This window comes from Aulonocara stuartgranti (assembly GCF_965226115.1).
Source record: "Aulonocara stuartgranti genome assembly, chromosome: 15".
Taxonomy (NCBI): Eukaryota; Metazoa; Chordata; class Actinopteri; order Cichliformes; family Cichlidae; genus Aulonocara; species Aulonocara stuartgranti.
In genome coordinates, this window is record NC_138951.1 from 16,515,663 (window position 1) to 16,529,693 (window position 14,031).

General features: G+C 41.6%; 1 protein-coding gene across 3 annotated transcripts in view; it reads left to right on the plus strand.

The window, feature by feature from the left end:
• The window catches only part of lama2 (laminin, alpha 2), a 233,467-nt gene that overhangs the window by 199,127 nt on the left and 20,309 nt on the right, over positions 1-14,031 (plus strand). For 2 of the 3 annotated variants that reach the window (XM_082506113.1, XM_082506111.1), the window contains exons 50-59: positions 578-711; positions 1,555-1,714; positions 1,801-1,925; positions 2,225-2,387; positions 2,819-2,963; positions 3,081-3,219; positions 9,386-9,397; positions 10,026-10,146; positions 11,282-11,437; positions 12,680-12,733. In XM_082506113.1, the coding sequence (XP_082362239.1) occupies positions 578-711; positions 1,555-1,714; positions 1,801-1,925; positions 2,225-2,387; positions 2,819-2,963; positions 3,081-3,219; positions 9,386-9,397; positions 10,026-10,146; positions 11,282-11,437; positions 12,680-12,733 (1,209 nt within the window). The remainder of the gene's footprint in view (positions 1-577; positions 712-1,554; positions 1,715-1,800; positions 1,926-2,224; positions 2,388-2,818; positions 2,964-3,080; positions 3,220-9,385; positions 9,398-10,025; positions 10,147-11,281; positions 11,438-12,679; positions 12,734-14,031) is intronic. The other variant, XM_082506112.1, reaches the window with a different exon arrangement.

The following is a 14,031-nucleotide window of genomic DNA, read 5'->3' on the forward strand; positions in this document are numbered from 1 at the left end:
CCATTTCTAAACAAAAACCAGTATAAATATTACCACTGCACATTACGTTGTTATTTGCAGAATTCTAGTAGATAAATGATTCCACATTCACAAAGGTGTTTAAAAAAAACAAAGTGGTTAGCAGTGTCACCTCAAAGCAGGAGGGTCGTGGGTTTGAATCCACCAATTTGCTGGGGCCTTCCTGTGTGAGGTTTGCATATTCTCCCTGTCACTGTCAGGGTTCCTTCTGGGTATTCTGACTTCCTATTACCATGTTAGAACAATTGGAGAATAGGTGAAAACTGGCCATAAGTATGAATATGAGCATAAATGGTTTTCCCTACCTCTCCCCCTATGACACCTGGAGTATGCTTCAGAATCACCGTGACCCTGAACACTGTATATCTCGAGTTTTCTCCAAGTATTTTTGAATGTTTCATAAACTGTCAACTTGTTCATGTGCATTACCCACAATTACATAAAATCAGTATCTGTATTCATCTTGTTAAGCGGATAAATCAGCACTAAGCACAGTAACCTTAACCTAAAATAAATCACAACAATGCAGTTTATTCAGCATGTGTCTACTTTGTCTCAGGTTGATTTCTTGGCATTGGAGATGCGCAAGGGGAAGGTGAATTTCCTTTGGGATGTGGGTTCAGGTGTGGGGAGGGTCGAATATCCCCATCACACCATCCATGATGGAAACTGGCACAGGATCGAGGCGTCTCGGTAAGAAGAGCGCACTCATTCATGTGTATGGAAATGTGCTGTACCTTTGACACGTATGGTTTAAAAACTGATGTTACATCTTACATTTCAGGAGTTTTGAGAAGACAATAATAAGAAAACATGCGTACACCCACACACAATCACAAGAAAGGGGTATAACAAAAGAAAGTTACTGTACTTATCTATACATGTCTGTATAGATGTATATAGCTAATTAGTTTTCTACATTTCTTTATATTTTTTTTTGTCTGTGATCCCGTCTAACCACAAGCAACAGTTGTAACCGACAGTTGTTGCAGAAATAAACCAACAGTTACCTAAGGACATCTTCTCATTCATGCTACTGTGGAAAACGCACTGTTTCACTTGGGAAATCAAGAGATTGCAGGATGTCAGCCTGTGGCACATCATTGCATAGATACAGTGTAATCTAACAAACTAGTTTTCTCTGTGAAAGCTGCAGCGATGTTTTATGCAAGACCATCTAACATTAGGCCAATTCACACAAAGGAGATGGCCCATTTGCACCATGTATTTCCATCTGAGAAATTTCCCAAAGGTGTCTTCCAGTGGAATCACGCAGACTATCGGTCTTAAGTGTTCCCCTACACAATGTAGAAATCTTGACTTTAAACTCCAAGGTGGCCAGCTGATTTTGCCATACATCTCAGAGTTTTCACTGCAACAAAACTGGCTCCACACTCTGTTTCTATCATTCTTCTTTAGCACCAAGAGTTTATAAAAACTGATTCCAAATGGCTTCAGTCATAACAAATCTCTTCCAGGCAGTACAGAATGCCAAGCAAAAAGACAACAAACCCTCTTCTCATTCTCTCAATACAGCAATGGGTTGAATGGTACCATATCAGTATATCCTCTGGAAGGCTCTATGGCTGGTATGATGCCGACCCCGGCCAGTGCCAACTCGCCCACGGCCTTCACCATCTTGGATGTAGACCAGAACGCCTACCTGTTTGTGGGAGGGATATTCGGCTCTGTCAAGGTGCCTGTCTGTCTGTCTCAAAACATGAAGAACCTGTCTTCCTGCTGTGTTTTCTCATGATTATCTTTTTTCTGTTTGTCTTTTAGAAAGCAGAGACAGTAAGAACAAATACTTTCACAGGCTGCATGGGGGAAACCTACCTGGATGGTAAACCTATTGGACTGTGGAACTACAGAGAGAGAGAGGGAGACTGTAAGGGATGTGTCGTCAGGTATACAGTCACAATTTAATTAGAAGTTAATTATTTTATTCTTCCTTACTGATATTGATAGTGTAGTCTTTTTATTACTCCCAGTTGTATTCCTAATCGTAGATATGTAAAGAACATTTTATACAGGAACTAGGATTTATTTATAAAAACAGCTCTCTTTTGCAGATATTCTGGTTGGTCTAATATTCAAGTGAGCGTCTCATTGTCTCGCCTACTTTGCATTTAATTATTTGTGACCTTTCAAACTCAGGCAGTTGGACAGGAAACAAAGCAGTTGTAAATTGGTCCTTTTTTTGTAGCCCCCAGCGCTCCCACGGTGAAGGGACCGTTCAACTGGATGGAGAAGGCTACGCTGCAGTGGGACGACCCACTAGGTGGAACCCAAATGTCTCCACCATCACTTTCAAGTTCCGCACGTTCTCCTCTGATGCTCTGCTCATGTATATGGCAGCTGAAGACATGGTATGTGTTTAATATGGTATTAATACCATGATGGAGACAGATATTTTGTTTATTGTGTAAGTTGTGAGGCTTTTTAAAATTTATTTAGACAGTACAAATACTGTAAAAAGTACATCAAACAATCAAACAGGTGTCATGCTCTTACTGCTTGTGTCTTATGAAAATTAAAAAGAAAACATTACAGTTCTCTTTATGTGACATTAAGAATAGTGTCCAAAATCTGCTGTTTTATTGAGCAGTCAAGATTTGATTAATTGATAAAATAATTTTAACCATTTTCTTCAGTCTAGTCCATATTGGGACCCTTTGCAGTATATTTTACACAGTGTTGTTAAATCCTATCTTTTCAGACTCGTGCTGTTATTGATTTGTACTGAATTTGAAACGCCAGAGTGTCACAGCAGTCTCTCCCTGTTTGATGCTCTCTGCAGAAGGACTTCATGTCTCTGGAGCTGTCAGAGGGTAAAGTGAAGGTTAACTTTGACCTTGGATCTGGAGTTGGAAGTGCCAACTCATCTAAGCGCCATAATGATGGCCACTGGAAATCCCTCACCATGTCGAGGAACAAGAAACTATGTAAGCCTTCTTATATAACCTGAGCTGTGAATTAATGGAACAGATAAATTAGAGGGTATACATATACAATCTCTCCGTGTTCTGTTGCTGATAATGTATCTTCAACTCTTAACAAAGCCACGGTGTCCATAGTAGACGTCGACAGCAGTGACGAGGAAAAGATTGTGGCCACATCTCTGGGGTCAGCTACTGGTCTGAACCTTAAGGAGCACCAGAAAATCTATTTTGGGGGTCTGCCAACGATTGGAAATTACAGGTACGCATAAAGTGCTGTAATTTACGTTGGTTCAGTTTATAAAAGCTTACATGATGTTCTGTGTGAGAGCTGCATATTGTTTTGCATTTGATTTACAGAAATGCTCTTTAATATTTTTGAATGTTTCATTTGCGTTAATTCATATACACTCAACAAAAATATAAACGCAACACCTTTGTTACTGCTCCCATTCCCCATGGGATGGACGTAGAGACCTAAAATTCATTCCAGATACACAATATAACCATCCCTCCCAAACAGTGGTCACAAATCAGTCCAAATGTGTGGTAGTGGGCACATCTGCTATAGAATAGAATAGAATAGAATAGAATAGAATAGAATTCAACTTTATTGTCATTGCACATGCACAGGTACAGGGCAACGAAATGCAGTTTGCATCCATCCAGAAGTGCTTTAGTGATATAGATATATTACAATATATATTAGCAATAATATAGATATGTGAGTATATTACAGAAATGGGTCTATTATGGTATGTTATAATGTACACGGTATGAAGTATGTTGTGAATATTCTATAACTATAAGTATGTACAGGCTGTAGTGAGTACAAGCTATGTACAGGATATGAACAGGATATAAATATGAAAAACTATACAGAATATGAAATAAATAACTTTACAGAATCTGGGATATACAGCTATACAGAAATGGGAACTATGCAAGTTGTAAACAGTTGTAGGATTAAAGATTATCGAATGTACAGAATGATTATTTACACAGAGCTATACAGTAGTGCAGTTAAGATAAGTGAGGGTGTAGATAGTTTCTACAGAGGCTATATAAAGTGCTAGTGGTTGTGAGTGGTGGTTCAGTCCATGTTATTATTGTGTTTGAGGGTACAGTTGTCCATTGTGGGTGTGTGTATGTTCAGTCCATGAGTTTAACGTGGGTCAGATGCAGTGTTGGGTAAGTTACTTTAAAATAGTAACTTAGTTACATTACTAGTTACTTCTCTCAAAAGTAACTCAGTTACTTCAAGTTACTCGTTACTTTCAAAGTAACTAGTTACTAGGGAAAGTAACTTTGGTTTTACTCAGAATTCTCTTGTTAATGTGTTGCTTCCATAACTTTGCCAGTCTTCTAGCTTGCTTACTTGCCACAAGTGCACTGTGCCACCTACCAATAGAAAGGAAAAGATAATGTGCATATTTCCACTAGAGAAATCCCACGCCTGGACCGTCATTGACTGCTGCCATGATTCTAGCCTACGTCACAGTGTCATGTGCGCCTTTTACATCAACACAAAAACTGCAGTCGTGGTGCTTTGATTGTACTCAGAACTCGGAAATTCTGCCTTCTGAATAGGAAGATGTAGGTAACACCAGACTGCAGATGAGCTGCATACAGAGCTGGACTGGGACAGAAAATTGTCCCGGGCATTTTGACTAGAGACCGGCCCACCATTATAGGAAAAATCATAAAGCCTTTGAATGAAAATAAACACTGTTGTGACAGTGATGTACACTGTTTTGATGGTATATATGCATCAATCTATCAATCGTTTGTTGTAAGATTCAGATTATTATTTTTTAAAAGCTAGACATTTTAAATGAGAATAAGAAAGAAAAGTATTTCTTTGTGCCCCCCTCTCCCTGTTAATGCCCTACCTGGCCCCCTGGCAACACTTTGCTAGACCCGCCCCTGCACAGTTACCAGCTGTCAGCTACTTAGAAAAGGATCCTGGTGTTATTTGTCTCTCAGAAACAGTTCATAACTTCAACTCATTCATGTTAACTAAAAGGTAAACCTGTTTCTCCATCACCTGTTCAGCTCTGATGATTCAGTAAGGACATCTCCTGGTTTCATCTTCATGTTTCCCTCTCACCAGATAACCAAACCATATCATGACCAGCATCTTTTTTGCAGCTGTGGCTCCAACAAACATCAGCTGATACTAGAAATTAATATTAAATAAATTCTAACAACAGCTGATCAAGCTTAAAAGTGCTGCTGTTGTTTAGCGCGACATCCGCTGGTTTCCTCTTTCGGCGCAAAGTGAGCGATAAACAAACAAGAGAGCCGATCAGCTGATCACTGATCAGTTTTCATGATTGAAGTAGAAACGGGAGAGGGAGGGGGAGAGAATGAGAGAAGAAGAGGCAGCTGTGCAGCAAAGACACAGAATAACTCCAGCTTTGTGCCTTTTCCATTGTAGCTGAATTACGGGACAAACTGTTCCTTTTCACCTCAATAAGAAACGCGTAATATTTTCTCTGAATACCAGACGGGATGGTTGGCAACTCTAATAACTTATGAACAAAATAAAGTTCAACATCATTAACTTCATAGCACCATCCAGCTGTATAGAAACTCCGTCATGCTAGCTAGCACGCAGTACGGAAAAAGTCAGCACAACGAAAATAAACTCCACCTAAACTCGGTTTATATCTGACCCAGAGAGACTGCAGGTCATAACTTCTTACCTGAAGTTCAGTTCACACTTGGACCGGCGGCCGCCTCGGGTCTCTTTTCCTTCTGCGTCCCTTTTCCTTCATCCACCTGCTGCCTCCACCACTTTCTAATGTTACTGAATCTGTGGAAGCTCCGCGATAGCCACCACATGAAGTAACGAGTAACGAGCCAATCTAAATCCCAGTAACGAGTAACGCGTTCCTGATTTTGGCATAATAACTAGTTACCGTGCTCGTTACCACAATAATAACGTAGTTACTGTAACGCGTTACTTAATAACGCGTTAGTCCCAACACTGGTCAGATGTCAGGAGGCAGAGTTCAGGAGTCTGACAGCTGTGGGGAAGAAGCTGTTCCGGTACCTGGTGGTCTTAGTCCGGAGGCTCCTGTGGCGCCTCCCAGAGGGCAGGAGGGTGAAGAGTCCATGTGATGGGTGACTGGGGTCTTTGATGATTTTCCCAGCCCTTTTCAGACACCGCTTCCTGTAGATGTCTTTTATGGCAGGAAGTGGTGCTCCGGCGATGCGCTGGGCAGTTTTCACGACCCTCTGCAACGCCTTCCGGTCCGAGGCAGAGCAGTTCCCGTACCAGACTGTTATACAGTTGGTCAGGATGCTCTCGATGGTGCAGCGATAGAAGTTCACCAGGATGTCTGAGGACAGGTGGTTCTTCCTCAGAGTCCTCAAGAAGAAGAGGCGCTGGTGAGCCTTCTTGACCAGCTTGGAGCAGTTGGTCATCCAGGTGAGATCCTCGGAGATGTGGACTCCCAGGAACTTGAAGCTGCTCACACGCTCCACAGCCGTCCCCTTAATGTGGATGGGTGGATGTGGGTCAGCATTCCTCCTGTAGTCCACGATGAGCTCCTTGGTCTTCTCGGTGTTAAGCAGCAGGTTGTTTCTGTCGCACCACTCAGCCAGACGATCCACCTCCTCCCTGTAGGCGGCCTCATCGTTGTCACTGATGAGGCCAATCACCGTGGTGTCATCTGCAAACTTAATGATGGTGTTGGAACCATCAGCAGGTCTGCAGTCGTGGGTGAAGAGGGAGTAGAGGAAAGGGCTCATCACACAGCCTTGTGGTACACCGGTGTTCATTGTGATGGTAGATGAGCAGCGGTTATCCAGCCGGACATGTTGGGGGCAGTTGGTCAGGAAGTCCAGTAACCATTTGCAGATGAGGGAACTGATACCCAGGTCTGTCAGTTTCCTGATGAGTTGTGAGGGGTGGATTGTATTGAATGCTGAACTGAAGTCTATAAACAGCATTCTGGCGTAGGTGTTGTTGTTGTCCATGTGTGAGAGGACAGAGTGCATTGCGATGGAGACTGCATCCTCTGTGCTCCTTTTCCGGCGGTATGCGAATTGGTGGGGGTCCAGGGTGGGGGGGAGACAGGATTTGAAGTGTGCTAGGACCAGCTGCTCTAAGCACTTAGTGATGATGGGGGTGAGTGCTACTGGGCGGTAATCATTGAGGCAAGATGGGTTGGAGTTTTTGGGTATCGGGACGATGGAGGTGGATTTGAAGCAGGCCGGTACCACAGCGTGGGCCAAGGACAGATTGAATATGTCTGTGAGCACTCCTGCAAGCTCCCCAGAACACGCTCTGAGAACACGCCCGGGGATGCCATCAGGGCCTGCAGCCTTGTGGACATTGATCCTGCTCAGCACCGCTCCTACATCGGTGGGGGAGAGAGTCATAGGTTGGTGGTCTGGCGTCATGTCTGCTTTGGTTGTGGTTGTGGGGTTCCCTCGCTCAAAACGAGCATAAAAGTTGTTGAGCTCGTTGAGGAAGGAGACATCAGAGGATGCGGGGGAGGGTTTGGTGGTCCTGTAGTCTGTGATGGTCTGGAGTCCTTGCCACATGCGTCGGGGGTTGGAGTTGGAGAAGTGTTCTTCTACCTTCTTTTTGTAATGGTGTTTGGCTTTTTTGATGCCCTTCTTTAGATTAGCCCTGGCTGTACTGTAGGCGTGTGCATCTCCTGACCTAAAGGCAGTGTTGCGGGCCTTCAGGAGGAGACGGGGGAGATAACCCATCCCACCTCACAGGTGTGCCACATCAGGATGCTGATCTGACATCATCAGTAGTGCACAGGTGTACCTCAGACTGCCCACAACAAAAGGCCACCCTGGAATGTGCAGTTTTGTCTCACAGCAAAATGCCACAGATGCCACAAGCAATGAGGGAGCGTGCAATTGGCATGCTGACAGCAGGAATGTCAACCAGATCTGTCGCCCGTGCATTGAATGTTCATTTCTCAACCATAAGCCATCTCCACGGGCGTTTCAGAGAATATGGCAGCACATCCAACCAGCCTCACAACCGCAGACCTCGTGTAACCACACCAGCCCAGGACCTCCACATCCAGCAGGTTCACCTCCAAGATCGTCTGAGACCAGCCACCCAGACAGCTGCTGGAACAATTGGTTTGCACAACCAAACAATTTCTGCACAAACTGTCAGAAACCGTCTCAGGGACGCTCAACTGCATGCCCGTCGTCCTCATCGGGGTCTTGACCTGACTCCAGCTCGTCGCCGTAACAGACTTGTGTGGGCAAATGCTCACATTCGATGGCGTCTGGCACATTGGAGAGGTGTGCGCTTCACGGATGAATCATGGTTCACATTGTTCAGGGCAGATGGCAGCTGAGAATGTCCCAGTTCTTGCATGGCCAGCATACTCACCGGACATGTCACCCATTGAGCATGTTCGGGATGTGCTTGACCGGCGTATACGACAGCGTGTACCAGTTCCCACGAATATCCAACAACCTCGCACAGCCATTGAAGTGGAGTGGACCAACATTCCACAGGCCACACTTGACAATCTGATAGACTCCATGCGACGATGTGTTGCACTGCATGAGGCAAATGGTGGTCACACCAGATACTGACCGGTTCTGGGTCCCCAGACACCCAATAGCGCAAAAAACTGCACATTCCAGGGTGGCCTTTTGTTGTGGGCAGTCTGAGGTACACCTGTGCACTACTCATGATGTCAGATCAGCATCCTGATGTGGCACACCTGTGAGGTGGGATGGATTATCTCAATATAGCAGATGTGCCCACTACCACACATTTGGACTGAGTTGTGACCACTGTTTGGGAGGGATGGTTATATTGTGTATCTGGAATGAATTTTAGGTCTCTACGTCCATCCCATGGGGAATGGGAGCAGTAACAAAGGTGTTGCGTTTATATTTTTGTTGAGTGTAGTTTCCTCATGGGAAAGTTATTTTGACACTTTGAGGCAGTTAAAGTAGTAACAGACCAAACCTCTGCTCCAACATATCCATTATGTGGGATAATGCTTGCTACTAAGCACAAATACATTTTTATCCTATTTCTAAGCCCCATTCCAGAAATAGGATAACAATTAGGTCAGTGAAGACTCTGAGTTTGTTAACCCTGAGATGAGAGAAACGCCATATGTTCTGATCTGAGAGTTAACTTCAACTTTGAGCCTGTAACCGGGGTAACCTACTCACTGGCAGGATTTCTTCAACTTAGTTTAGCTCCTCCCCTCCTCCTGCACCTGAATCAGCTGTCTGACACTGGCTATCAAACCTCATAGCAGAGTGAATTAAATGGCATAAACATTAAAAACAACTTGACCAGTTCAATGATCAAAGTAAAGATGGCAAGTTGAATTGAAGGTTTAGTTTAAGAATGTTAACATGTTTACCATATGGTTGTGTGTTTGCTAATGCTTGAATGTCATGTTCCTTCTTAACAGCATCGCAGCCAGGTAAATGAATGAATAAATAAATAAATAAATACATTTTATAATCAAGCACAATAAAAAAATCAACTGTATTCACTATTGAGCTGTGCATGAGGCTGACCTGCTGATAATGCTGTACAGCCCACACTGAATGTACGTTTGTTTGTTGGCTGGACTCTCAGAAATCACTTTTTCTATCCTTTGTTAATCTGAATTTGACGTTTGTTCAACAACATTTTGGTGGAATAACTCATATGAATAACTCCCTTCCATATTTTATTGGCATATTCAGTAGATTTAGATGTTAATCTACTTCCTGACATTTTCGAGATTGATGGGTAACTTAAAAAAAAAGTGTATTATGCTGCTAAAAGAATGTTTATTGCAGTCGTTGACGAGGATTATCATATGCTGGATATTTTTTAAGAACTTTCTCTTCAATAACAGATACTCATCTTGAAATGAGTAATATAGAAAAATATCCCAGTGCATTTGTATGGACAAACGACATATTCAGATTATTCTTGTTGCTGTTTAGGTATCACTCTGCTTGCGAATTCACTGCTGCAGTAATTCACTTCTACAAGAGCAGACTGACCATTATTATGATTATTGAATACTCCAAAGTAAAACTGTCTTACACTTCATATAGGTCAGAGGTCATTCTGAAGAGGTATGCGGGCTGTCTTCGGGACATTGAAATCTCCAGAACGCCATATAACCTTCTGAGCAGCTCAGATTATACTGGTGTGACTAAAGGATGTAATGTAGAGGTAAGTGAGCTTTTATGAAACATCCCGTATGATTGCTGACCCTCTGGTTGCAGTATTATATATTTTAGATTTGCCATATATAGAGAGAGATGTGTGAATGGGTCAGGTCGGCGAATATGTACATATAATTAACATAACATCCACTAAATGGGGAATCTGAAAAGGCATTAAAATCTGTTGATTGGATGACCTTGAAATTCTACAGCTTTTTTTTCAACAGCACATGTCACTTTCATTCTGATTTGCCTTTCACTCGGTTGCTTCTTTATGTAGGAAGATGGTTTCCGCACAAAGAATAAAATAAAAAGGCACAGACGTGTTTAATCTGCAGTACCCTTTCATATTCATGTTCCTCTCACAGACACAAACTATGCATTATGTATTAATCAGTGCATTTGTAAGAATATACACACTTCTTAAATTGCTTTTTATATTTTAATCTTTCAAGCCTATTATGCAAACACACTCATGGAGCTTTCAACAGCCATGCAAGGTTTTCACCATGACTAGTGCTATTCATTTACTTATAAAAAAAAATGCAGCCAAAGCCTATCAAGGCCCAGAGAATGTTGAAGAAGATTGCTGAAGGTCTTTCTCTTGTTTTCTCCGTGTGGTGGTGGTAGAGAGGAGGTCAAAGGCTGGGGACCTTCGTCTTTTGGAAAAAAGCAAGTCGTTATTATGTGAATGATTTAAAATAAAGACTTAGTTTAAGCATAGTATAAAGTCAGGTTAAGGTTAGATGTAGGCAGTTAGTGGTTGTAAGAAAAAAAGAAAGAAAGAAAGAAAGAAAAAGTCCTTATTAAAGTAATAAAACCACATGTGGGTAGTAGGTATGTTAAATAGAGGGGGAGAATTTCATTTTTACAACTACCGTAACAAAAGGAAAGCTGGATGATGATGCACCAGAAAGTCTGTGTGAAACAGCGTGCCACTAAAATGTGTTGCTGTTCTTTGAAAAACCTTGACTAAAATATCAGAAAGTCATATAAATTTGATCAACTACATTCAGACTTTTTTTCACTCTTTTCTGTTTGACTTCTGCATTGTAGGCATGATGAACGGTGCTGAACTAAATAACTGATCTGTCCATTGACAAAATACATGTCAAGTGAAACTGTTTCTTCTTTGTTTGCAGAACCTGCACACAGTCAGTTTCTCTAAGCCAGGATACATGGAGCTGAGTGGTCTGTCGCTGGCCGTTGACACAGAGATCAGCCTGTCATTCAGCACTCTAGAAGACACTGGGACCATACTGCTGGCAGTAGGCGGAGGGTCACCAAACAAACAGAAGGTTATTGTTATTTTATTAGGGGTTTTTTTTTTGGTCCATCTGTTTTACTCACTGAGTCACTCCAATACAATATACTTCTTAAATCTGAGTTGATCAAGTTCCTCATTCTGTTATAGTTGTAAGATATTTCTCATGGGTGGGGAACAGTGTAATATGGAGAGTAGCTTCATTTGAAATTAAATACTCATTCACCACTAATCACTCAAATCTTTCTCTATTGTCACCAGTTTGTGTTCAATATTTTTTCAGAAAATAGTTTAAAAAATTGTTAAGTTGTTGTTAATAATTGCCATAAAATCTAATAAAACTGCAAGAATGTACAGTATAATCATTTATTTTAAATATAGTACATATATAGAATTTATGTAGTATGGAAGTGAAATACAATATAAAAATTGTTTGGTATATTGTTTCAGTCCATCTTTGTATTTGTGCTAAAGAAACATTTCGAAAACATCCATTTGACTTTAAAGGGTTAAAACAATGTTTGCTGTGTAGTGACAAAATTTGCCAGTGTGTGCATGGTAACATAACAGCGTGCCTGTTGTCTAATAATATGGCTTCTATTAAAAACCTTGTAATGCAAGCTCAGTTTTTTCTGGTTAAGTTTCTTGCACATCTGCCCCTTTTATGGTACAGTTAAACTATGGAAAACAGCAAAGCCAAAACTATTGTGAGCGTTTGCATTGAAATTGTAATACAAACAGCTGCAGAGCAGCTGAGCTACAAATTGATCGCAAACTGTCTGCGTCTATAAATTTATGGCAATAATTTGCCAATCTGTGTGAGTGTTTTCAGTCTGGTCAAGGTGGACTCAAGTGACTCACTTGAGTAATCGCATTACTCAAGTGAGTAATCCAGTGTAACTGTACCATTAGGTAATGATAGCACTTTATGATAAAGCATTGTGAAGCTATTAGTAAGGTGTTAGCAAGTGCTTAATTCATCATTGATACAGCATTATTTCTCCTTAAGGCCATTTATAAATACAGATATATGATCATGATTCATGACTCAAAGCTGTGCATGGTGTAAGAGTAGCAGATAGATAAACATCTCTGTTTATAAATGACATACCAAGGCGGAGTAATATGTATGTAAACAATAAATTAAGCACTTCCCAATACCGTACTAATGCTTAATAGTGTGACATTATTAGAAAGTGCTACCAAGGCAGTATCAGAAAACTTATTGGAAGAATCTGTGCACAATAACATTGTTCTGAATATCTTTCCAATCCAGGCCCGCTCCACAAGCCTTTCAAAGTCCAAGAGGAAGAGAAGACAGTCAGGAGAGGTGGGTTCACCATGCACAGTTTGGACCCAAATGCTGTCTTGTTTGCCTAAGTGAATGGCAGTTACATAAGTGCATATTAATGAGATTTGCAGTTTTTGGCAACTGAGCTAATGGGATTGTTGTTTTCCAAAATGCACACTCTTACTTATACACACCCATAGATGTGCAAAGACTCATACACACCTTTAGTAGCTGTTGTGGAGGTTCATTGTATAGTGGCGATCTTAGCTTTTAGCTGACTTTGCCAGTGCGTCCACACAGTCACACAAGCAACTTTTCTGTAAGTGAATTAAGTTTCCATGAGTGCATATTAATGAGATTTGACTCTGTTGGCAACTACACTGATTAGATTGTTTCACAGCTGAAACACCTTTTTTTCCACGTGCACACACACATGTGCACACATGCCTGTCAACCCTAGCCAGTGCTAAATAATTAAATCCATTATTTTAACTCCCCTGAAAACACCATGGGCAGCATGTCATATTTGCAGCTGTGTGTGTTTGTATGTGCACGTAAGGGGTTTGTGTGTCATATCAGGTGTGAGGATGGCACTCACACGCGTGCAAATTTAAATGTGTGTCGTGTTTTTGTGTGTGAGAGAGGTAGAGAGGACAGAGGGTTACCTCTAGCTTATCCATCATCACTGGTTGTTAGGCACATAAATCTATTTTTACTAACTATGCTGGCAGGCACAGCATTTGTGTGTGTGTGTGCACCTCTGTACGTGCGTGTGTGGAGAAAGGTTAAGCGAGGTTAAAAACACCATCAACTCAACTTGGCCCTGACTAATGGCTGTTTTAGAGAGGGACACAGAGAGAAGGGGACAGGAGACAAAGGATGGAGGGATGGAGGAGAGAGATTTAGAGGTGAAAGTAAGGATAGAGAAGTAAGAACAAAGCTAAAAAGAACGGAAATGAGATGATGGGGAGGATAGTCTGCTGTGGGAGAGAACAAAAATTGAAAAAATGAAAAGAGCTGGGAGCAAAAAAATGAAAGGACGGGCACAGAGGAGAGGTAAGAAGAAAAGAGGTGGAAGAATATCTTAGATGAAAAACAGTAGATTGTTTTTAAGCTGGCCAATAAAGAAAGAAAAACAAATAATCACCTGTAGGTAAAAGATGGAGACCACCATGACGTCACAGAATATTTGTAAGCATTTGAACCACGGCGACTTTAACCCTTTAAGACCATAGAGCCAAGTCCGCCAGAACTTATCTTTATATTTTTACATGCTGTAGTGACATTTTTGGGAGCATTTCAAGTTGCTATACATCAATACAACTGTCATATACCAA